We start from the raw sequence: 23,025 nt of genomic DNA on the forward strand, positions 1-23,025 counted from the left end.
AAGCCAAGCCAGCGCGGCTTTGTGCAGCGCCGCCCGTGAGACGGGTGTGTGACACGGACCGAAGTTGAAGGCAGTATGGGTACAAGGGACAGATCCAGCACCTCGTCGGAAGCATAATCAATTTCTCTTCCCCAGGCAGGCGGGTTTGCACAGCCATTACCGAAACTGCATTCTGCATCCCCCTGGGTGACAGGGATCCTGGCTGTGTCACCTCTCTTCCTTAAGCTCCGATTCAGGCCATAGCTCCCTTTCTCGGGGCCTGCCAGCCCCTACCTATCAAAGGAACTGTGCGCTGTGAACTTTTTCAGTACTGCTTTCTGGTCTCAAGATTTGGTATGGGCTGTCTTTGAACTCACTGAGTAGCCTAGGGTAGCCTTCATCTTGGGATGATCCTCCTGCCTCAGCCTGAGTGGTGTGATTACAGACATCTACCACCTACCTCGCTTTGCTATCAATTCACATCTTTAATTTTCATTTTGAGGTAGCAAAAATCTATGCTGGCTGGTGACATCTGGTATAACTAAGCTCATGGAGTCTAGGGATGGTGGTGGCCAGCATAGGCAGCTGCTGCTGAGGTCCAAGACTTCCAGGTTCGAGCTCACCCCTCAGCCTCAGGAATGACTGCACTTCACCCACAGGCTCTTTCTGCAGGCATCTCCAGGTCCAGAATGCACTCAGGTGATTCCCAGCCAGGGCCTGAAGGTGATGCTGATGAGCCACCTGGGACACAAGTCACTGTGGCCCACAGCCACCTCTGGAGGTGGAGCCCAGATGGGGTCAGGGACCATGGCAGCCTCCAGGGCCAGACTGTTTACCATACATCAGGGGTGGTCACTGGGGTACTCGTGTGTGTCCAATAGTTTATAAAGCCTGGAACTTAATGGGTAACCCTCTTGCCCCTGGTACTGGGGACTGAACCCAGAACTTCACGCCAGGCTACACGTGAGCCCTTCTGGTATTTTGAGATAGTCTAAATGACCCAGGAGGGACTCAAACTTGGAATCCTCCTTCCTCAGCCTCGTGTGGTGCTGGGATTAAAGGAGTGTGCCACAATCAGCTGTAATACAGTGTTTTTCAATTTAACACAATGTTAGATGTGGGCCAAAGACAAACATAAAGTAAGCTGCTTTATTTACAAAAGCTGCAGTTTGTTTGAAGCAGTGGATCTGTGCAGCTCTGAGGAGGGGAGGAGGATGAGGCAGTGCAGGTGAGGATGAGGACAGCGAATGCAGCAGGTGGTACTGAGGCCAGGCAGCCCCGATGGAGGCGTTCTCTGGAGTCAAGTGAGCCAGCCGTTGCTGAAACACGTGGCTGTCACCTGAACACGAAGAGTCCTGAAATGGCCCTGCCCCGCTGCCAGCGTGGACCTGGACGCTCCGCCAAATCCCTGATTTCCGCATCTGTCAAATGATGTGCATGGTGGGGGCAGCAGCTCCAGGAAAAGGAGACAGGAAGGGCTGGTGCTCTGAAGTGACCTCCTCCAGACCTGTATGTTAAAACCCCAACCACGGAAATGCAAGCAGTGGAAACAAGCAAACCTCTTTGTAGAAACTGCGGGCGGAACCCAGGGCCTTGGCCCTGAGCTGCATCCCAGCCCTTTCTGGCTTTCGAGACAAGGTCTCACCAAGTTGCGGGGGCTGAGCTGAACTTGCAGTCCTCCTGCCTCAGCCTCCCGGGTGGGTGCTGGGATGGCAGGTGTGGGGACCAGGCAGAGCCCACCACAGAGGGCTCAGTGCACCGGCGTGAGCGCATCATACAGCCGCTGGGCAGCCAGCTCCACCATCTCCCGCAGCGACTCGTCGTCCTCGCTGCCCTCCTCACACTCCACACTCTGCAAGGCAGCGCAGTGCCGGTTATGCCATGTAGGGGAAGCAGCGCCCCACAGTGCCAGGAGGGTGCGTTCAGGGATGCAGAGGGCACTGAGCAGTGGACAGGAACCCCTGGGAGCTGCGGCCACTTCAAAGCCTCTTTGGGGTTTGTGTTTTGAGACTGTCTTGCTGTGTATGTCAGGATGGCCTCGCACTTGTGGGAATCCTCCTGCCTCAGCAGCCTCCTGGAATGCTGGGACAAAAGGCGGGCACCACCACACCGGGCAAGGCTCCTTCCTGAGGCCTTCATGTGTCCCCCAACTGCTCTGTGGGAAGCACGGGCCATGAGGCCCCAGCCCCTGACCTGGTGGATCTGAGCTCTCGAACCCTCACTGGCTGCGACCCCACTGCATGCTCATGGCCTCGCCTGCCTTCCCTGCGGTAAAATAAATCAAGGACTTTCGCAATGCCTCTGTTACAAACATGTAGAAGACATCTGAAATATGAGGCACTGGGTCGGGAAAAGTATGTCAATCTCCAAAAGCAGCCCCAGCTGGTGTTGCAATGCACACCTGGGTCCCAGTGCTCGGGAGGCTAAGGCAGGAGGGTGGGGAGAGATAGAGGCCAGGCTGGGCTGACAGCAGGCACCAGTCTCCAGCTCTGCGAAGGGGATGTTCTTATTTAGCCACCTCCTAAAATCCTGAGTGGGCCCTGAGGGCTCAGGTTGTAGGGGTACACAGCAGGGTCACCCACCAGTGAACTCTGGGCGCCTCTGCACCCGAGTGAACAGGAGGCTGAGTGAAATACCCCAGGTTGCAAAGTGAAGCACTGGGCTCGGGTCTGAGGCCGTCTGTGTCCCGTGTCACCTCCCAGAGCGCAGCACTCACCCGCGTCTCCAAGTTCACATTGGCCGTTTTCCCGTCCACGGTGACGCTGAGGATGGAGCCGTCCTTTACACTCACGCAGTCCTCTCCAAATATGTCTCTGAGAGGAGCGAGACGCGTGAGCCCTGCTTCCCGGAGCTGCTCCCGAGACGCCCACGGTTTTCCCCAGCCAGGGCCGTTCCCTACCCAGTCGCTATGGTGCCTGAGCTGGGCTTTGCGACCCTCCCGCCTTGGCCTTGAGTCCCGGGATGGCAGGGGCTGAGCTGGGCCAGGCACAGTGGTGTGTGCCTGTCATCGCAGGCACTTGGGAGGCTGAGGCAGGAGGGCTGTACCCTGGAGTCTTGCTGGTGCAATGCAGGGAGACCCTATCGCAAAATAAGCATCTGAAAAGGGCAGGAGATGCAGCTCGGGGCTCCCTGGGCTCAAGATGCAGGGCCGGGGCTGGAGGAGACACGGCCTCGACTCCTAGGCCTCCAGACCATGAACTGAGGAAGCTGTGTGAGGCTGTGACCTGCTCTGGAAACACTGTAGGCAGGTATGCTGAGGTCTCAGTGCTACCCAAGGGGTCACTGAGGAGCTCCTGGCCGGAGCCAGGTTTCAAAGTGGACACAGAAGTTCTCCAGGCAAGGGCCTGGCTGAGATAGGGCCGCCAAGGGCCACTGTCCGTGCAGGCAGCTCTGGTGCCTCCTCCTGACGGAACCAGGTGCCACTAGTGCGGAGGCCGAGGCGGGAGGACACTTGGTGACCCAGCAAAGCTGGGTGAGGGAAGGGGCGGGACTCACTGCAGCATGGTTTCCAGGCGCTGGCTGTACACGTGCGTCTCCAGCTTCTTTGAGACCTTCTGAGTAGCACCTGTGGGAAGAGGAGTCAGCACAGTCTGCGCAGGTGACTTCCACAGCCCCTCCACCGTCACCAGGGCCAGGATCTGCGGCGATGGGCATGCATTCCTGTGCCTACCCGAAGGCCGCATTCCACGGTCTTACTAAAGAGCCCTCGAAATGACAAATGACTGATTTTTGTTTTTTAAAGACAGAGCCTCAGTATGTAGCTGACTGATCTTGAACTCGGCAGTTCTCCTGCCTTAGCTTCCCATGTGCTGGATGACAGGTGTGTATCACCATGCCCAGCTTTGTCTTTGGGAGGGGACACAGGAACTGACATTAGGGATAAAGGCCACCCACAGGCATAAGCATGGGCTGTGTTTCCAGACTCAGGACTTCCTGGTTTCCAGCCCAGGAAGCGAGGAAGTCATTATCTTACACTCAGCTCCCATCAGCCCTCTTTGTTTGTGACAAGGGTCACACAGCACCAAAAACGTGTACTATGCCAGGTGTGGTGGCACACAGCTGTCATCCCAGCACTCAGGAGGCCAAGGTGGGAGGACCATCATGAGTTTGAGGTCAGCCTGGACTACATGGTGAGACTGTCTCAAAAAAGCCAGAAAGAAAAAAATATATGGAAGAGATGTATTCTATTAAATGTATAAATATTAAGCTATAAAAAAGAGATATCAAACATTTTCACTAATGGGTTTTTTTGCCTGAAAACTGCCCAGTAGACAGGAGCCTCCTGGTCATTACATGGTATGGGACACATGGACAGCGGTACGAGTCTGACAAGCCCAGGTGCTCCACCTGGCCCACCTTGGCCTCCCACCCTCAGCCTCGGCCCCCAGCTCCGTTCTGCTGCTCACCGCAGCCCGGCCCTAAGGGTTTCGGCTTCGTGGCAGAGGTGACAGAGCTCACGGCATGCATGGAGGGTGGTGACAGGCAAAGACCTGTATACACCCTGCTCTGCACATGGCTAAGGACACAGAACCAAGCAGGCTTGATTTTCAGGGGTCACCGCAGTGTTCAGATGCGGGCAGCAGGTGAGGGCGGCATACTTTTGCGGATTTTCGGGTTGGACTGCACCTCGAGGATCACAGTGGTCACGGTGTCCGCGTACATGTCGTTGGACGGATTTGCCAGCCACTGGGAATGGAGCAAGGGTCTTGGTCAGGGCAGCAGGGCCACATGTGGGTCACCACTGCCCCTGGACGCCCCAGTTCCTTGTCATAGAAGCAGGGGGTCTGGAGGCCTGGCTTGGGGCAAAGGGGGCCTTGCACCCCGACTCGCTCCCAACAGCAGCACTGCTCACTGGGCTCTGTGACAGCGGAGACCAACCCCAAGGAGTGGGCACAGGAGGAGCTCGGGGCCCAGCTCAGACTGGTCCCAAACCACTTTGCTAGAGGCATCAGCGCTGGGCAGGGGTTCCCTCCAGTCCTCCATCTGTCTGTCTGGACACTTGTTTGGGGACAGGAACCGAGGTTTGGGCTGTGTGCCTGACACAGCCACACCAGGTCCCCCAGAGCACTGTTGCCAGCATAGGCAGGCCCTGAAACCTAGACTCTTCAGTCACATTGAGCTGTCGAGGCACAAGTACACCCTCTCCTGGGACACGGCAGAGGCAGATCGGGAGCTGGCCCATTCCACCCACAACTGCCCCTCAGTGCCTCCTCTCTTTGCTTCTAGCACAGAGGAAAATTTAAGTTTGAATCTCAGAGCTCTGGTGGGACTAGGCCTGATCCTGCTTTTCATGAATCTGTATTTTTAAGACAAGGTCTGGCCCTGTAGCACCAAGTGGCCTCAGTCCTCCTGCCTCAGCCTCTGCGTGCTGGTATCCCCGGGTGTCGCCATGCCTGGCCCACAGGTGGACTCCGTGGCACCTGCTCCCCTCCTCACCTCCAGAATCACCATGCCTGGCTCTTGTATTATGGTGATGTTTTTGAATACTTTCAAAGCAGGTTTTTCTTGAATTTCTAATTCTTCTACATCACCTGAACAGAGCGAAGAAGAAAAAAATTGCAAGATGTGTAGAATTTTCTTGTGGCATTTTAGAGCAGAAATAAAGTTGCTCCACGGGGGAAAATTCCACGTTGTGGATGCAACGTGGCCCAGCAGCTCAGACAGCAATGAGGCCGAGCCCAGGCCTGCGGGGACTGAGCCAAGCTGGAAAGGCCCATGGGAGTGTGTACCTGGACAGCAGTCCCTGGCCCCCTGCAGCCCAGGCACAGACTCGTCAGTGACTACTTGCCAGTCGCCCCTGCTTTCTGGCCCAGGGGCCAGGGGCGCCCTGTTTTGGGAGGCCAGCCTTTTCTGGACCTGCTGTCCCTTGAATCAGTCACTCTGCCCTTTGAGTTTTCTATTCTATTATCCATGACTCTGCTGTGAGGAAGAAAGGCTTTCCTGCCACTGGTTTGGTTCACAGCAGCACTGTGTGAACTAAGCAGAGCGCACTGGTGAAGCGCATTTAAACCTGAGTGTTCCTGCTTCGTTAGAGAACATCACAGCTTTTATCATTAGCCCTCGTTAAACAAAAAGATTTTAGGATCACAATCAGGGATGTTATGGATTTGAAGACACCTGAGCCTACATCCTCCCAAGGTGACTGAATGGAGCCTGCCCCAGCTGCGTGCGCCGCCCTTTCCTCCACGCAGGATGCCCTGGCTGGGTGACAGGCCGGGCAGGGCCCCTAGTACGCACCGGTCAGTTTCTGCAGCTGGTAGGACAGCAGGCTGAAAGGCCCAGTGTAGGGGATGGCCTGGGTCTGCTTCACAGTACTCATGGCCAGGTCGGTGTAATCTACAGAGACAGCAAGAGACACAAGGGAGCCGTGGAAGGCACACATGCGGCTGAGTTAGGGGAACGTGGTGCTCTGGAACGCACCCACGGCTCCTGCGCACCCCAGCCCCCATCGGGGACCTCCATCCCTGGATGCATCCCGAGCTGAACCCCGCGATTCCTGAGCAGCTTTCCTAGTGCCATCTGCACCACTGCCTTTCCCACTTGCGCCCAAATCCTGCTGCAGGCCTTAGGTCGACCTGGGTGACACCGGGCCAGAGCACAGTGTGCCTGCAGAGGGGACACTGTCGGTGCAGGTCTCACATGGAAATGGGTACGAACTTGGAAAAGAAGCCACTTATCTGCTGAAGTGTCACCTCCAGCTCTGTGCACATTTCCACCTCGCCCTGCCAAGAAGTTCCAAGAAAAATAGGCAACGGACACGACTGAAATGTGTTTTGTGTGGTGAAACCCAGAATTTTGTATTACTTAGTAATTTTGTATTACTTAATAATAAAAGGAAACAATACAAACAAATTCCATGATGATGGGAAGAGGTTGTTCAAAAACATGGATGCCGCGCCGGGCGTGATGGCTCATGCTTGTAATCCTAGCACTCAGGAGGCTGAGGTGGGAGGATCGTTTCAAGTTCAAGACCAGCCTGGGCTACAAAGTGAGATCAAGGCCAGCCTGAACTACACAGCGAGACCCCATCTCAAAAAAGACCAAAAAAAAAAAAAAAAAAAAAAACCATGGATGCCAATGTGAAATAAGAACTGGTCAATTAAACTGTAAAAAAATCTTTCTTTTTTTATTTTGATACCAGGGATAGAACTCATGACCTTGCACTTGCCAGGCAGGTGTTTGTGCTGCTGAGCTAAATCCTGGCCCTTAAACTGCAAAAAGGCCCACTATGTAGTCCAAGCTGGCTTTGAACTCATGGTAGTCTACCTGCCTCAGTCTCCTGAGTGAAGGGATGACAGGTATGCGCCGCCACGCCTGGCTGTCCCCTATTCCTGAGCATACACTGAAAGAACCAGCAGCAGGGAGCCCCAACAGCGCTTAAAAGGGCCTGGCTCAAACCCCAGCACCACAAAATACCCAAAACAGTCATGGCAAAGCCAGCTGCTCCTCTGGAAGGTAAGTGGTTCCAGAAAACAAAAACGCCCTCTGAGCTGCGATAGGCAGAAGCCAGGGTGGCCCGGGATGGCAGGAGCGGTCCCCTGCCTCAGGATGAACTGGTTCTGGGGTGAGAATAAAGGTAATACTGCAGATAATTTTCACACTGCCTCAAGGATGCTGTCTTTCCTGTACAGCTGCTTAGGTTGCTTTCACCAGTTTCTCTTTTTATCACAAGTTGTTATTTAAATTTTGGCCACTAGATTCAGAGGAGCCGTCGTGCATTTGCTTCCAATGTGTGAGGTGAGTACTTACTGGACAGGTCACAGGGAGAAAGGATGTGATAGTTAAAGTTTCTCTTCACGAGAATTCCTGAGACTCGCTGGCCTTGTTCTGGCTTTTTGTCTGCTAGGAAACCCATGACCTATTGGAAGACAAACACAAACACGATGGTGACATTAGACATCAACCATGAGCAGTGCGGGCGTTTAACCATGCAAAATGCTAACTGCTTTTATTTTTCAGTTTTTTGTGCTGTGAGGGACAGACTTGAGTGTCTGCGCTCTGCAATGGGTCCCCAGTGCTTTGCTGGTTTCTCATCTGAGTCAGGGTCTCACCAAGGCACTAAGTTGCCCAGCCTGGGCTCCAACTTTCGACCCTCCTGCCTCGGCCTACAGGTGTGCACCACCACACTTGGCTGAAACCTCTCTTGAACACAATTTCCCTCTGGTACAAACTCAAGGCAGAGAAGATGGTGCTCTCCTGGCCGCTTTCCAGAAGGCACAGGGTGGCTAGGCTGAGGCTTGGGTGGAGATGGCACGTGTCACAGGGTAGGCCAGGCTGCGGCTCCCCAGAGGACTTTGCCCTGGGAGGCTGATACAGCAGTGAGGCTGCGCTGAGGCATAATCGACCAGTCTTTCTCTAGTCACACTGGGGCTGAGGCCAGGGCACCCAACAAGAGCCACTGAGCTTGCAGGCTGCTGCCCCTCCCTGAGCTCGGTGCCCAGGGCTCAGCCTGCCTGGCCACATCTCCATCAGCAGAGTGTGGGAAATGCAGTTCCAGCTTTTCATGGACCCTGTATTTCCTCAGCCTAGGAAAATACCATCAAACTGAGCCAAACAGGTTTTCTGAGCTGTAAGATCCAAGCATAAATGCAACTGCTTCTCTGGCAACGGAAGCTAAGTTGTGCTAATTTGCTTTCCCTCAGTTCAGTTGTAAGAAAGGACAGTCATCAATTCTCTGCTTCACACCTGGCCTGTTCCGTGATAAGAGAAAGTGGTAAAGATAACATCTGTCTGAGAGCTAAAACTTCAGATAAATCATTTATCTTTCTGGTGGCAGGGACTGAACTCAGAACCTTGAGCTTTGCCAGGCAGACACTTGTGCCACAGCTACATCCCTAGCCCCAGATAAATCATTTAAAAGTCTGCTTTGAACTGGGGGCATGGTGGTACACGCCCATTATCCCTGCACTCTGGGAGGCTAAGGCAGAAGGATCCCAAATTCAAGCTGGCCTGGTAATTTGGTGACTCAGTGAGACCCCAATTCAAAATAAAAAATAACAAAGGGTTGGAGATGGAGCTTAGAGAGCAAGTACCCTCCTAGTACATACATATACAAGTGTTTGCCCTAGAAACATCTTAAAGATCAATAGCTCTGTCTGCAGTCCAGGTAAGGTTTTTCTTATCTCTTTCAGGTTTAATTTCTGAAAACACTAATCTTGACCATCAAGTGATTCATTCTCAGAAAGACAATCCTGGTACACACCTGGTGGTTCCAGGCCGGCTCTGGGCTCTCAGACAGTGACAGAGGGAACCCAGCATTGTGCTGGGTATGGGAAGCATGGGGATGGACCCCTGTTTGCCATCAGCTTGGGAGAAAAAAGTACATGGGGAGAGCAGGTGACAGATGCTCAGTTCCAACCCCAAAGGGCTTGTGGTCTCATTTCCATCTGGGGAGGTGACCGGCGAGCTCCCACACAGCCAGGCAAAGGCCCCCGTGAGGACAAAATGGACAGAAGTAAGGACTTGGTCTCGATCTCGCTACAGAAGGTCCTATCTTCTATGAGATGAAAGGAAGTGGGGATCAATCTCCAGCAAGGGGGGCCGAGAGGAGGAGGAGGGAGGGGAAAAGACGCTTCCTGTAAGGAATGGGGCCAGGGACCACAGGCCAGGTTCCAGCCCAGCCCGGGGAACTCAGTCACCGAGCAGCACACTGTCTAAAATAGGAGACAAAAATCAACTGGGCATGCAGCTCATGCTCTGGGTTCAATCACCAGAGCCACAAAAAATAAAAAACCAACTATATTAAAAACTGTATTTTAGCCAGGCATGACCCACACCTGTCATCCCAGCCCTGGGGAGGCTGAGGCAGGAGGCTCACCATAAGTTTGAGGCTGGCCTGGGTTATACCATGAGACCTTGTCTCAAAAAAAAAAAGAAAGAAAAAGAAAATTTTTTGCTGAAGAGAGAAATGGCTGGGGCCTGCGGCCACCCCCAATTCACCTTGGCAAGCTTCTCCCCTCTGAAGTTCAGGGTCACAGCCTCCGTGTTCCGAGGGTTGTGCACCTCGATGTGGACCTCGTCGTTGTCCTCATACTCCCGGATCAGTGCTGCCTTCAGCCTGGCCATCTCATTCTGCTCCCCGTGGACTAAGATCTGCACAGAGATGCACAGTGAGACGCCAATGGGTCCCCACAGACTCTGGAGTCATGGTCAGACACAGGAGTGGGTGTGCAGCTGGGCAGTGTCACTACTCAACGACCCCCACCTGGTCAGAATACATAGGCTTCCTTGTGACCTTTGGCTTTAAAAAGGCCCTTGCGTACCAGTTGTGGTGGGGCAGAAGGCTGAGGCAGGAAGAGCCTAAGTCTGAGCGTGGCCTGGGCAAGTTGAGAGACTCTGGCTCAAGATACAGGACAAGATGGGCCAGAGGCACAGGTCGGTGTGAAGGGCCTGGGCTCAACTCGAAGTGGTGAGGAAAAAGCCAAGAAGGCATGCAACCACTCTCCCACTGAAGGGAAGGTGGAGAGGCCCAGGCCAGGGCCCACCAGGGGCACAGCAGCTGCCCTGCAGCAGCGTTCCACACACAGGCTGTTTCAGACCCAGGCAACAACAGGGCTGAGCCTTCAGACAGCCCAAGGGCGCCTGGCCCTCTGACATGACCACATGATGGGTAGAGTTCCCAGGATGAGGGCCAGGCTTGAAAAAGGAATACAAGGCCCATGGGTCACAGTCACTCCTAAAGATGCTTCAAACCACGAGTTTCAAGTTATGCAGATTTTACTGTAATAAAAATGATTTAAAACAACAAAAACTAAGGAAAGGCCATTTTGTGTGAAATACTTTTCACTACTTTTAGAAAGGGAACTTCTCGTGCCATCTATGGACACAAGTCCCCTGGTGTCGGCACCCCTACGGGGACAGACTTCCCAGTGCCTCTCCCCCATGTACACAGCGGCCGACGGGGGTTGTCATGTGAAACCTAATCACCACGTAGGATAACGAGATGTGGATCTATGTAAATCCCGGCCTTTTACGCATTGGCTCTCCCCCCTCCCTGTCCTAGTGAGTACTGTCACTGGCTGCAGACGGAGCACCATGAACAGGGAAGCCACAACTCCAACTGCAGTCACTCCGAGCCTGGGGGACAGCGAGAACACAGGACTCGGGATGAGTGGCTGCTCGGCGCTCAGAGTCTACTCTCCCCAAGCCCTCGGACTCACCACATGGGGCGGTTTCAGGGCGCGGATAAACTCGCTGGTTTGCTGGTAATCTGTGTGAGCAGAGAAAGAAATGTAGTCAACAGACATTTTCAGTGGCAGCTTCTGTCCAGACATGGTAGCGATCTCCTCGGGCTCAGACATGATGTGCTGTTAAGACAAATACAAGAAGACAGCACACTGGCCAATTAGAAGAGTGGAGTGCATGGGCTGGCGGCCCAGTCCCCAACACCGCTCACTGAGTAACTGCGCCATCTAGTGAGTCAGGGAGCACCCAAACCCCAACCGGCTCAGCACAGCTGCTAGAGCGCTAATCCTACAGCAGGTAGCCCAGGGGCCCCAGGCCTCTGCTCTGAGACTCATGTCCCCCCTCGGCTGGATTAATCTGCTTTCTAATGTGCCTTTTAAATAATGGTAGAGCAAGGTAAAGCAATGAAAATGAGCAAAATGAACAATTTTGCTGTGTTTTTAAAAATACAATGGATGTTGCCAGGTACAGTAGGCTTTGCCGGTAATCTCAGTTATGTGGGAGGCTGAGGCAGGAGGATCCCAAAGTTTAAGGCCAGCCTGGTCAACTTGGCGAGACCTTGTCTCAGAGTGAAACTAAAAATAGGGCTGGGGGAGCAGCTCAGTGCTAGAATGCCAGGGCTAGCAAGCGCAAGGCCCTGGGTTCAATCCCCAGCACTGTGTGGGTAAGGATGAGCGATCTGTAAATAATAAGAAAACAGAACAGATGCCATTCATAAGATGAGCATGAGAGCCCTGCACAGCTTTCATGGCCTCTAAAGTCTCACACTTGTCTCCTAAAACTTCTACACCCTAACAGCTAGCATTGGCTATTTTGTATCAATGGAAGATATACAATCAACCAAGGCATACTCCACAGCTATTTAAAAGAACACAGGCTGAGTGTGTGGGCACGCCTCTTATCCCAGCATGTGGGAGACTGAGGCAGGAGGATTGCCACGAGTTCAAGGCCAACTTGACTACATAGTGAGTTCAAGGCCAGCCTGAACTGCATATTGTCTCCAGAAATAAATACATGAAATAAAATAATACAAGAATAAAATAAATTTTAAAAATAAAAACATAAATAAGATGGACTACATTAAAAGTTACAGATCTCTAATCTAAAACCTCGAGTTCTAATGCATCCTGGGTGTCCTGTCATTCCAGTCGGCGTCTGCACGGTTCACCCCTGCGACTGTCCCATCTGCGGCTCTGCGCTGACCTTGGCCAGCGTGCCCTCCACGCAGTAGCCTGCTATGATGACGCCGTTCCTCTTGTCGGTGCACCAGCTCTCGAATAGCTCGCGGGAGAGGCCGCTCTGCATCATGCCCGGTGAGGCCATCACCACGCTGGGCCCAATGTCATCAAAGTGGTCCATGCTCTGCCAGACAGACAGACGGACACCATGAGGGCATGGAAGCTACTGGGGGCTCACCAAGCACTCTGCACTTTGGCGGAATGAAAGTAAGCTACAAGATTCAGCACGCGATCTAGGTGACCTCACAGGAGATGAGCTGTTCCTGCGGTCGAGCTCCCGAACAGTTCGGGCCGGGATGCCAGGAAATCAGAGTAACTGAGAGTGACAGGTTTACACTGATCCTCACGGCTTCTGCGTGGAGCCAGGCATGGAGGCACATGCCTGGAATTCCAGCGTATGGGAGGCTGAGGTAAAAGGATTATTGCAAGTTCAAGACCAGCCTGAACTACAAGGTGAGACTGTCTGCAAAAAACAAAAACAAAATAGCCACAAAACCTCCCAGAAACACTCTGTGACGTAGCTAAACAGCAGCCTGGACTGGTGCCTCGGCATGCAGAAACCTACAGAGTCAAATGGGTTTCTACAAAGGCTTTACCTACTTCCTATTTCCGATGAGCCTGGAAAGTGAATCTAAGGTTTAATGCTGTTTTGAGGGAAAACCTGGTTCTAATTCTTAAGCAACTACTTTAAAAAAGAAATCAGCCCAACAGAACAAGCCTGTTCACAACTGGGAGCTCACTCAGGACTCACTTTGCTCTGGATGCTAATGATTCCAATCTAGTGAAACCACCAGCGCTGCTGAGCCCACAGACCTTCTGTGCATTTAACACAGATTCTGCTGAACACGCTTGAACAGTGACCACGCAGAAACTTCTACCTGGAGAGTTTGCACAGCGCGTCCACCAGGTGAGCAGGGTGGAACTGAACACAGAACCTAAGCTGCCTTCCTTTCAACCTGCCATGGGAGACAGGAGAGTCATTTAGTGTCTGTAAATGACAACGAAGGGCAAGACTTGAGGCACACAGAGGAATTAGCAAGGCTCACAGCGGGTGGGGCACCCCCTGCAGGCAGGTGCGGGTGCAGCGTACAGAGCCTGCTCTGTCCCTCCCTGGTCCCCCCAGCTTGTGCCTCCCACCCACCTTGAGGTTGCTGATGTGCTTGAACACGAAGGGGTTGTTGATGTTGATCTGCTTCCGGATCTTGTCGTTCATGGCATTCACATAGGTCTGGTACACCGCCATGCACTTCTTGGCCAAGGACGACGCGTAGTAGATGGGGATGTCGTGCAGCTCAGGGTGGTTCTGCCAGTACTCATCTGGGGAGAAGCCAGCTTGGTCACATGGAGCAAGGAGCCCAATTGAGAGGTGACACTCATCACTGCAGCTTAAACATTTGGATGTCAACAGATACAGTATCGCTAGGCTATTCCCAGCACTGTGAGAGGCTGAGGCAGGAGGACTGCAAGCTCAAGACCAGCCTGAGCAACTTGGGGAAACTGTTCCCCTTCCTAACCTTCTCTGCTTGTCACTGGACTCCTAAGGGCTAAGATAACTTGTAGTTAGAAAGAAAGACCAAGGGCATGGTGGTGCGTCCCTGTAGTCCTGTGACTTGGAAGGCTGAGGCAGGATGATTGCCAAGTGGCTAAGGCCGGCCTGGACTACATAGTGAGACCCTGTCTCAAAAACAAACAAACAAACAAACAACAAAGCCAAAACCAAAACCGAAAAAAACACACCAAAATCAAAAAATCAAAAAAAAGAAAAGAAGAAGATCAAATTGAACTACAAGACTAGATTGCTCAGGAGGCTGAGGTAGGTGGATCCCTGTGAGCTTGAGGTCAGTCTGAACTACACAGTGAGTTCAAGCCTGAACTGTGTAGCAAAACCCTATCTAAAAAGAAAAAAAACCAAAAAACAGACTGGGTTGGATGTAGATTTTGAAAAGGCGGCTTTTAGAAAATCCAGTTTCCACCTGATTTGCCCTGCCCGGGACCATTTCTGCCTTGTCCCTCTAGTGTACCAGGGACAACATGGCTTGCTGGTCCTTGTCAGGAGCTGTCACATCCAACTCCCTCCTCAGAGCCAGGCACATGGGGCTCCAAGCACCAAACCCCATCTTTCAGTAGTGCTGAGGCCCGGGTGGTGGGCAGGGAGTACATACCTAGGATCAGGAGCAGCTCCTGGGCCCTGCCGAGTGCAAAGACTGGGATGAGGCCCCGGCCGCCCCGGTTGACGATGTCGTGCACGGTGTTGCAGAAGCGCGCCTCACGCTCCTCGCGCTTCTCATGGATGTGGGTCCCGTAGGTTGACTCCTAAATCCAGAGCAGACAGTGAGCCTCGGGTCTGAGTTCAGTCATGAACTGCAAACTCACTGCCCCACACCCTACACCCTGCACCCTGCAGCACGAGAGCCACAGGAAAGGGGAGCAGGTGGGACACCAGTCAGGTCTCAGAGAGCGGACCCCAGGAACAGTGTGGGCATACACCGACCCGCACCCTCTCCTGCCAAGAGAACTTCACTACTGGGGCTCACAGGCCTGGCTTGGCTGCCGCAGACTTCTGGTCTGGTCTCAGCCAAGGGCTCCTGGCACCCCAGGGAACTCATCACACAGTCACAGGGCCCATCAGGCTGCGCTCCAGGCAGCACTGCCCAAGTCCCTCCCATCGCCCTGAGAGCTGGAGGCATTTGCCTTATGAGGCCAGTCTGTGTGCTGAGTACCACGCGCAGACTCACATGGAACCCACTCTGCATGGTGACAGCCACCAGCCCTTGCCTGGTGGTCGGGCTGTGGGAGGCACAGCTCTCACCCAGAGCCAAGTGCACCTGGTGATCACAACAGCCCCGCATGTCACAAGCCGGTCTCCCCTGACCCTGGACACAACTGTCACCAATGCGCAACACCTGATCTGTGCACCCCCTTCCCCCGTGGTCCAGGTCCTTGTTTCCAAAGGGCCTGCAACCTACTGTGCAGAGGGGACAAGACTGCAGAGTGACAAGCAGTACATGCAAAGGGACTGAAGCCACCATGGCAGAGGTGGTGGGGATGCTGCATATCTAGGACAGCCCTGGAGATACTCGCCCATGAATCTGGGGTCGTTTGTACAAGGAAAGCGTTCAGGGCACAGCAAGGGATCGGCCCAGCTTTAAAACCACCTGGGCCAGCTGGCCTGATGTCCCGAGCCCCACAGGGTGGGGGTGGGAGGATGGAGGAGAAGCCCAAGGCAGCCCCACACTGACTTATACAGAGGACACCCACCAGCTATCACCAGTGACACTGGGATGTGAGATGATGATGCTTCTGCCCCGCCAGACCGGCGCACCCACTCACAATGATCAGGATGTCAGGCTTGATATTGGGGATCTCAGCTGCCATCAGGTGTCGGTCTTCCTGCCGCGAGAAATCACCCGTGTACAAGAGCTGTGAAGAGATCGCACAGGAAGGTTAGCCTTTGGGGGAGGTCGTTTTGCTGGTGGACATTTTAACTTTGTGAACTCTAACTGCAAAATTCAATTTAAAAAGACAGCCCACAACTGAGGAGGGTTAGGGGCAATGCTGAGTCTCAGTCCCTAGTGAGATCACTCACCCCAGTTAGAGCCCCACCAGCACGATGCACCCCAGAATCTCCCCACAACGAGAATGACGCGTTAGGGAACTTGGGCAGGCTCTAATTTGGCGAGAAACATGTGCTGGCAGAAAGGACCCCCCAAGGAATTGGAACACTGTCCATGAGAACAGGACAGGAGGTTCGCATCCAATTCTGAGTGAGAATTCAGACTGGCACTTGCGCCATTTCTTTTTTTACTTCATTTTTTACTTTGAGACAGGGTCTTGCTGAGCTGCCCAGGCTAGGCTTGAACTTGGGATCCTCCTGCCTCAGCCTCTGAGGGCTGGACTGTGGTGACCTCTACAGGGATGCAGTGGCCGGCTGCACGTACCTTCACACCTGCAATCTCGATCATGAACATGGCGGCGCCCAGCACATGGCCAGCGTGGTAACACCAGAACTTGATCCCCGCCACCTCCTTCACTTCGTGGAAGTTGATGGTTTCGATCTTGTCCATGCTCTCCTCCAGGTCAGTCTCAGTGTAGAGCATGTCGTCTGCTGATATGTTGCTGCAGAAGGCCACCAGAGAGTCAGAAGGCACTCCTGACCCCCCAGCTCAGAGGAGAGGTGGCTGACACAACCGTGAAGACATTCCCTTGGACTACGGTGCATGAAGTGGGCTATTAGGGTCTCTCAGTTACACTGTACTTTACTTCGTGATCATTTTAAAAATGTCTGGTGTAACTATAAAGCTAGAGAGTAACTGCAAAGTAGTCTCAATTTTAAGTAAAATTTTAAATAAATTAAGACAAAATACTCTTTTCTTTGGTCTTTTGAGATAAGGTCTGGCTACGCAGTCCAGGCTGGCCCTGAACGCACTATATAGCCTAGGTAGGCTGTCCTGTTTGCAGTGATCCGCCTGCCTCAGCCTCCTGAGTGCTGGAAGGCAGGCCAGGCTTAGAGAGCATTTCTATCACACTCACAGTTTTCCATGTTTACCAAACACTGAAAAGGACACAAAGATGACATTAGAAGCGCTGGCAGATGTGTTAGCCACTTGCTGCCAACTCTTGCATCCCTGCCGTCCTGCAGACAAGACAGAGGCTGCCCACCTGACTTTGACGTAATCCGAAAGAAGCCATCTATAAATGGCTTTGGTGGCATGGGTCATAAAGGTCCTTCCTTTGAAGCTCGTTTTCTGCAGGAACCAGGGCAAAGCACCACAGTGATCCAGGTGGAAACTTCAGGAAACAAAGACAGTGAGGAGACTGCTGAAGTACTATTCACTGGGGACTACACATAATCACATGGTCGCTCAATAAACAAGTTTTACGTAACAGTCACATAAGGGCACTTTCAGACAACCAAGAGAACTTGCTCAGAGGAAGGTATGATGGTGCACAGTTCAAGTACAGGGGAAAAATGATTTTTTTGAGGTAGATTTTCACTATGTGGCCCAGGCTAGTCTCAAACTTGTTGTGAGCCTCCTGCCTCTGCTTCCCGAGTGCTGGGATTACAGATGTGGGCCACCACACCCAGCTCCAGTTACTTCCTTATTGGAGAATTTTTTTTAAAGACCATTATCTGGTACTAAATGATCTTAGAAGTCAAAATCTTTGAAAAACATTAATGTTATTATTCCTTTAACAGCAAAACTAACAAACTTACTGACTAATTAACAGAAGATCGATCTCGGCGGGGTCAATCAAGTCGATATAAGGAAGAGCATCCATTCCTTCCAGACCAGGGTGGATCCCACAGTCCAGCTGAGAGAGAGGAAATAGTCAATCTCCTACAGGGTTCAGCAAAGGGTAATTAAGGGATCTACCACCCAAGCAGTCAAGATGTATTCACAGGAACAGCTGTATAAACTCTTACTAAAAGGTAGGGAGCGTAACAGTAACAATTCCAACTTCCAAGTAAAAATATAGCTCAAGCTGGGTGTGGTGGTACATTATTCTAATCCTAGAACTCTGTAGCCTGAGGCAGGAGGATTGCCACAAGTTTCAGGCCAGCCTGCATTACATAGTGAATTCAAGGTAGCTCAGGATATACAGTAAGACCCTGTCTCAAAAAACAAACAAATAAAAACCTAAGGGAGAAAAAAAAAGCTTACATGCAGGGCCACAGAATACAAAATACAAGGTATCATCTTTCCAGCTAGGTTTGGTGGCCACTAAAAATCCAGTAACTCTTTTTCAAGAACTTGGATATTAGAAAATGATTTCTAATATCAAAGATGAGACTTTAAAAGTGTACAAACAGAATAACCACCACGCCCGACCACTGGGAGAGGGTAAGACCTAGAAACAGGGCGCCTCCCTGGTCAGGAGAGGCACAAGGGACAAGTCCTTGAGGGCTGGGCACTAAGGACGCACTTGTACAGGGAGGGACTCCTAGCTGTGACCATGCACACACAATCCTCGCATCGGATGCTGGCAGGAGTGTACCATTACAGGAAGCCGGGGGGGGGGGGGGGGGGAGGGGAGGGCTGGCTGTTTGCTCAGCACATGCTGCGGGCACCGTCCAAGGGTCCAAGGCTCGGGGAGCTCAGCGTAGAATGCCTGACTTGCAAGGCCCTGGGTTCAATGCCCAGCACTGCAAACAAAAAGAAATCAACTCTTCCATTCCCTCACTTCTCGACTAAGGGGTTGGGTTCACAGCAGCCCATGGTGACCAGGGACTCTGATGAAAGGAAAGCTCAGGAGATGTTGGTGACAGACTATAACACTGTCAGCACTGCTGACCAACCTTCCTGGCTGGCTCAGCACTCCGTGAAATGCCTAAGCGGAGCATGCCCAGCTCTTCCTGAGAATACTATGCAGCATAGGCTGTGTGTGGTGTAACATCGGTCTGGAAGCGAAAACAGACAACTGGTCTACCACAGAAGACCCACACCCGATTCAGACAAAACCATTCTGTGAGCCTGAAGGTATAGGGCCAGTCATTGGCTGCGCAGCAGAACATGCTCAGCCAGCTCCGGCCATGGGTTCAAGGATGGTGACGGCGGAGGGGAGAATAATTACCATTATTTTTCTTCCTTTGAACTCTAGGATAATGCATGACCGTCCTACTTCCTGCCCAGCGCCCCTGTAAATATTAAAAGAAGTTGATTAAAAAACAATCCAAACTGACCCCAATAAATTTGAACTGTTTTTTCTTTTTAACAACTTAAACTATGTCCCATTAGATGGCAGCATCTGTGTAAAATATTTACAAAATTACGAAAGGGAGGAAGACTGTGAACACGGGAGGTAGATGGTAAGCCCTGGAGCTCAGGGAATTTTCAGCTGGTCCACGTGAGAGAAAGTGGGTCAGGCCTGATGAGGCCAGTGGCAATGAGCAAAGATCACACTGGGGCAGGCTGAGAGCAAAGCCGGCAGCCAGCAGGCCATGGAGAACTTTCACAGTGGTCACTGAGCACGAAGTCAAACCACTGCAAAGCTCTTTCATTTTCTTTAAGATACTAAACAAGCACTACTAGTGTGGCTTAGCTTTCCAAGCTCTGCTCACACTGTGAACGTGATCCCTCTTCCAACCACAAGTGAGGTGCAGAGGCACACACCCCCATACTTGGGTCCTGATCTAACCACTGCACTCCATGGCCACCCTCACTTCCTCCCCAGCCCCTCTCACCTCTATTCCAAGGGCTCCTCAGTGCCACCCCTGCATTCTCGAGTTCCCGATGTGTAGATGACCTCCTACCTATACCTGCAGGCCAGGCTGCTGCTCTCAAAGGCAGATCTCGAACACACAGCCTAGGCCCTGATGTCTGTCCAGATGCCTCCCAGCCCTCTGGCCTCCAACTCCATTCACAGGGCCTCTGCCCTCAGAGGTGGGCCCAAGTGGGCTCCTCAGTATACCTGGGTGTCAGTTCAAACGCCCTCTTCCTGGAGGCTTTCTCTGGATGACTTCCTCCAATGCATACTTGACAGCAAGCCACAGGCCAGCATGACACTAACAAGGACACCAAGTCTCCTTGCTATGCTGGGAGACGCACAGCAGAGACACTGTACTATTCCTGGCTGTAACTGCAACAAGGCCCTGCAAGGGGTAAACCTTAAGAGATGCTTTGATGTGTGGTGGCGCTTGTCTTTCATTTCAGCGCTCAAGAGGCTGAGGCAGGAGGATTACAGAGTTCAAGGCTCCATAGTAAATTCAAGTTCAGCCTAAACTGCAGAGCAAGACCCTGCCTCAGAAATAAAAAGATGCTTATCAATGAATAAGACTCCCAAATTATGAGCCGTGGAAATATGAGGCTATGTGAAAGAAGCCAGACAAAGATGCTACCTACTTCCTGCTCCCATAGACACGAAGTGTCTGGAGAAGGAAAACAGACCAGTAGTTACCTAGGGCCAGGCAGGCTGGAGAACTGGACAGTGTGTTCTGGAACTAGGTAGCAGGGATGGCCCAACAATTCTGCTAATACGCTAAAGGCCAGATTGCAGATTGCTATGTGAATGATAAGCTGCTACGAAACAAAAAGAGCAGACTGACTCAGCCTCCCCAGCTTCCGTAATGCTTTTCTGTGGAAGGCCAACACAGCCCCAGCCCTGCCTGCACTCTGCACTCGGGGAGCAACATGTGCTCTGCAAATTCCCCAAGCAAGGAACACGAGCCACCCGAACCTCTGCCCTGTTCCACACCTGCTGAGAGCAGCCCAGCAGTTATAACATGCCAGGGCTTTCACTTTCTTTCCGACTTGGATTATTCCAGTTACACTCTATCTAATCCATCCTTTCATTCCCTGCTACACTCAGGCAGGTCGTGTCACTGTATCTCAGCCTTGCTCAAAACCCTCTGCTGGCTTCCTGTAACTATGAGAGCCCAAATTCTTTAGTATGTTCTGTAGCCCCTCATACCATGGCCTGCCCCGTTTGCTAAGCCACAGCCAAGAGGAGACCGGCCAGACACTGGCCAGGAGTTATGAACACTTCTTCATACACGCTACCTCCTCTGCTTGGCTTCCTACCTATCCTTTAGGACTCAGCTCAAGCATCATATTCCTGGATGTGCACGGTGTCCTTCTCTTCACGCTGTTAGTTATTCCTTTTCTATCAGGAATGGTGGTGCATGCCTGTAATCTCAGCATTCTGGAGGCTGAGGCAGAACTACAAGTTAGGGACCAGCCTGAGCTACATGAGGCCTTGTTTCTTTTTCTTTTTTTTTTTTTTTTTTGTCTTTTTCTTTTTTATCGGTACCAGGGATCGAACTCTCGACTGCCTGCTTACAAGGCAGGTGCTTATGCCGCTGAGCTAAATCCCCAGCCCCCGAGGCCTTGTTTCAAAAAACCACCAAAAACTCTTTTTCCATACTCTTCTGGCACTTGGTGCAACACCTCCCTCCACTCTCCACGAACAGCTGTCACCTACTGGGCACCCACGTGGCCCCTATTCTTCATAGTATGAGGAGAAGGTTCTGGGGGTGCTGTTCTGGCCAAGTTGTCTGACTGCTATTTTAACAAATGTGAGTCCTTCTGTTTTGCACTCTTCTGCCTCCAAAGGGTGAAACTGATGAACAGAGCTGTCTTACCCATCTCCTCAGTGAATGATGCAGGGCTGGACACTTGCTCAGTTCACAAAACAGGCAGAGACAAGGGGTGCAAACTCCGCACAAGGAAAGCAGGCTGTGCCCTCAGTGGGGGCACACTCAATCTTTACTAAATGAAGGTGGATGAGAGGCACTTTCCACCTTCTTATTTCACAGTACTGAGGATTGACCCGAGGACCTTCTCACTAAGCTACATCCCAGCCCTTCTAAAATATTTTCATCATGACACGGGGTCTTGCTAGACCTCTAAACTGCCCAGATAAAGCTGAAATATGCTATCCTCCTGCTTCAGCCTCCCCAACTGTTAAGACCGCAGGTGTGTGCCACCAGGGGAAGCTTAGTTGCTGTCTCTTGAAGGATGCCATTTATGTGGCATTATGAAGAGTAAAATGTTCAAATGAGAAGAGGAACAAGGGAGGAGAAGGAGAGAAGGGACAAGAAAAAAAGGAATGAAACCATGGAAATAAAGCTTTTGCAAACAAGGAGGCATAGAGTGGTTGAAGGGAGGAAAAGCAAATGGAGAAACAAGAATATGTACCACGGCTCAGGTTCAAGTTCCCTATGATGAATGCAGTCATTATGTGTATCTAAAATGTATCAGCAAAACCAACTTTTAAAAATCTAATCGTGAACAGTAAAACATGTAAATGGCTCATCTATGGGAATAAAAGCTCCACGTTTACACTCTCTCTGCCAGGCAGCCTTCCAGGAGGTGGAAGCCCGACTCCCCTGAAGGACCGGACTCAATGTGGGGCTCCGTTTCGGTTCCTAACACCTCTCCTCTTTCTTTTATTCCGATAGGGTCTGAGCGGCGGAGGCCGAAATCCCCAGCAAGTGCGATTCACTTCCTCCTTTTCCAACACAGCTCAGTCTCGGAGACCCAGCTGGCCCCTTCGCCGCCGACTCCCACGTGTGCGCGATCCGGATTTGTGCCACCTGATAACCCCTTTCATAGGCACCCTGCGGCCTGAAATAACTTTTTTTTTTTTTTTTTGTCTTTTTCATTTTTATCGGTACCAGGGATCGAACTCACGACTGCCTGCTTGCAAGGCGGGCGCTTATGCCGCTGAGCTAAATCCCCAGCCCCGGCCTGAAATAACTTTTTTCCCCCGACTCCAACATATTCTCCTCTGAGACCGAAGAAAAATAAAAAGTCTCTTTCGACCTAGCAGCTCCTTCCGAGCCGCGCTCGAAACCCCCGAGCCGGGGCCGCGGCTGCACGCGGGAACAGGACGACGGCCAAGCCGGGCTCGCCCGCGGCCCCACCCCCGGCGCGCTGGTCCCTTACAGGGGTCGGATCAGCAGCTGGTCGCTCTCCTCTGCAGGAATTGCAGACATTCTGGAAGCCTGGGGAGACGCGTGGGCGAGAAACAAGCCAAGATCTTTCCAAACTGCAAACGGCCAGCGGCAACCAAAGCAAGAAAACCCCCCATTCGCCTAGAGATAACTTCCGGGCACGCTGGCGCTCACGGACTAGGCGCCTCCCCTAGACTTCCGGTCGGAGGACAAGGTTCCAGAAGTTCCGCC

The 23,025-nt window shown here is 52.2% G+C and overlaps 1 protein-coding gene across 4 annotated transcripts; it reads right to left on the reverse strand.

Moving 5' to 3' along the window:
• Positions 1–1,114: 1,114 nt before the first annotated feature.
• Cpsf3 (cleavage and polyadenylation specific factor 3) lies at positions 1,115–22,995 on the reverse strand. Of its 4 annotated transcripts, XR_010049134.1 has the most exons (19): positions 22,787–22,995; positions 18,975–19,038; positions 17,617–17,714; positions 17,061–17,189; positions 16,340–16,517; positions 15,732–15,821; positions 14,564–14,714; positions 13,543–13,718; positions 12,367–12,525; positions 11,139–11,285; positions 9,919–10,071; positions 7,729–7,837; positions 6,217–6,315; positions 5,416–5,510; positions 4,578–4,665; positions 3,475–3,544; positions 2,696–2,792; positions 1,625–1,831; positions 1,326–1,486 (listed from the first exon to the last, which is right to left on the reverse strand). XR_010049134.1 is itself a non-coding variant. In XM_063254374.1 (18 exons), exons 1-18 carry the CDS (start codon positions 22,834–22,836, stop codon positions 1,280–1,282), a joined length of 2,160 nt encoding a protein of 719 aa, XP_063110444.1. In that variant the 5' UTR covers positions 22,837–22,995; the 3' UTR covers positions 1,115–1,279. The 4 variants fall into 4 exon arrangements, 3 of the variants coding, with proteins under 3 accessions (XP_063110444.1, XP_063110445.1, XP_003465002.1); XM_063254374.1 differs by lacking the exon at positions 1,625–1,831 and having other exon boundaries at positions 1,115–1,486; XM_003464954.5 differs by having other exon boundaries at positions 1,295–1,831; positions 22,787–22,994.
• Between the last annotated feature and the right edge of the window lie 30 nt (positions 22,996–23,025).

The sequence above is a fragment of the Cavia porcellus genome, unplaced genomic scaffold (assembly GCF_034190915.1).
Source record: "Cavia porcellus strain 051 isolate PalLab524CR breed Dunkin Hartley unplaced genomic scaffold, mCavPor4.1 scaffold_8, whole genome shotgun sequence".
Classification (NCBI taxonomy): Eukaryota; Metazoa; Chordata; class Mammalia; order Rodentia; family Caviidae; genus Cavia; species Cavia porcellus.

Coding starts and splice junctions, on each gene's coding strand:
- Cpsf3 (XM_063254374.1), bottom strand. CDS start 22,836: ATGTCTGCAATTCCTGCAGAGGAGAGCGACCAGCTGCTGATCCGACCC. Junction 16,518..17,060: donor TCGGATTACGTCAAAGTCAG/GTGGGCAGCCTC, acceptor GGCCTTCTGCAG/CAACATATCAGCAGACGACA. Junction 13,719..14,563: donor GGAGCTGCTCCTGATCCTAG/GTATGTACTCCC, acceptor GCTTCTCCCCAG/ATGAGTACTGGCAGAACCAC.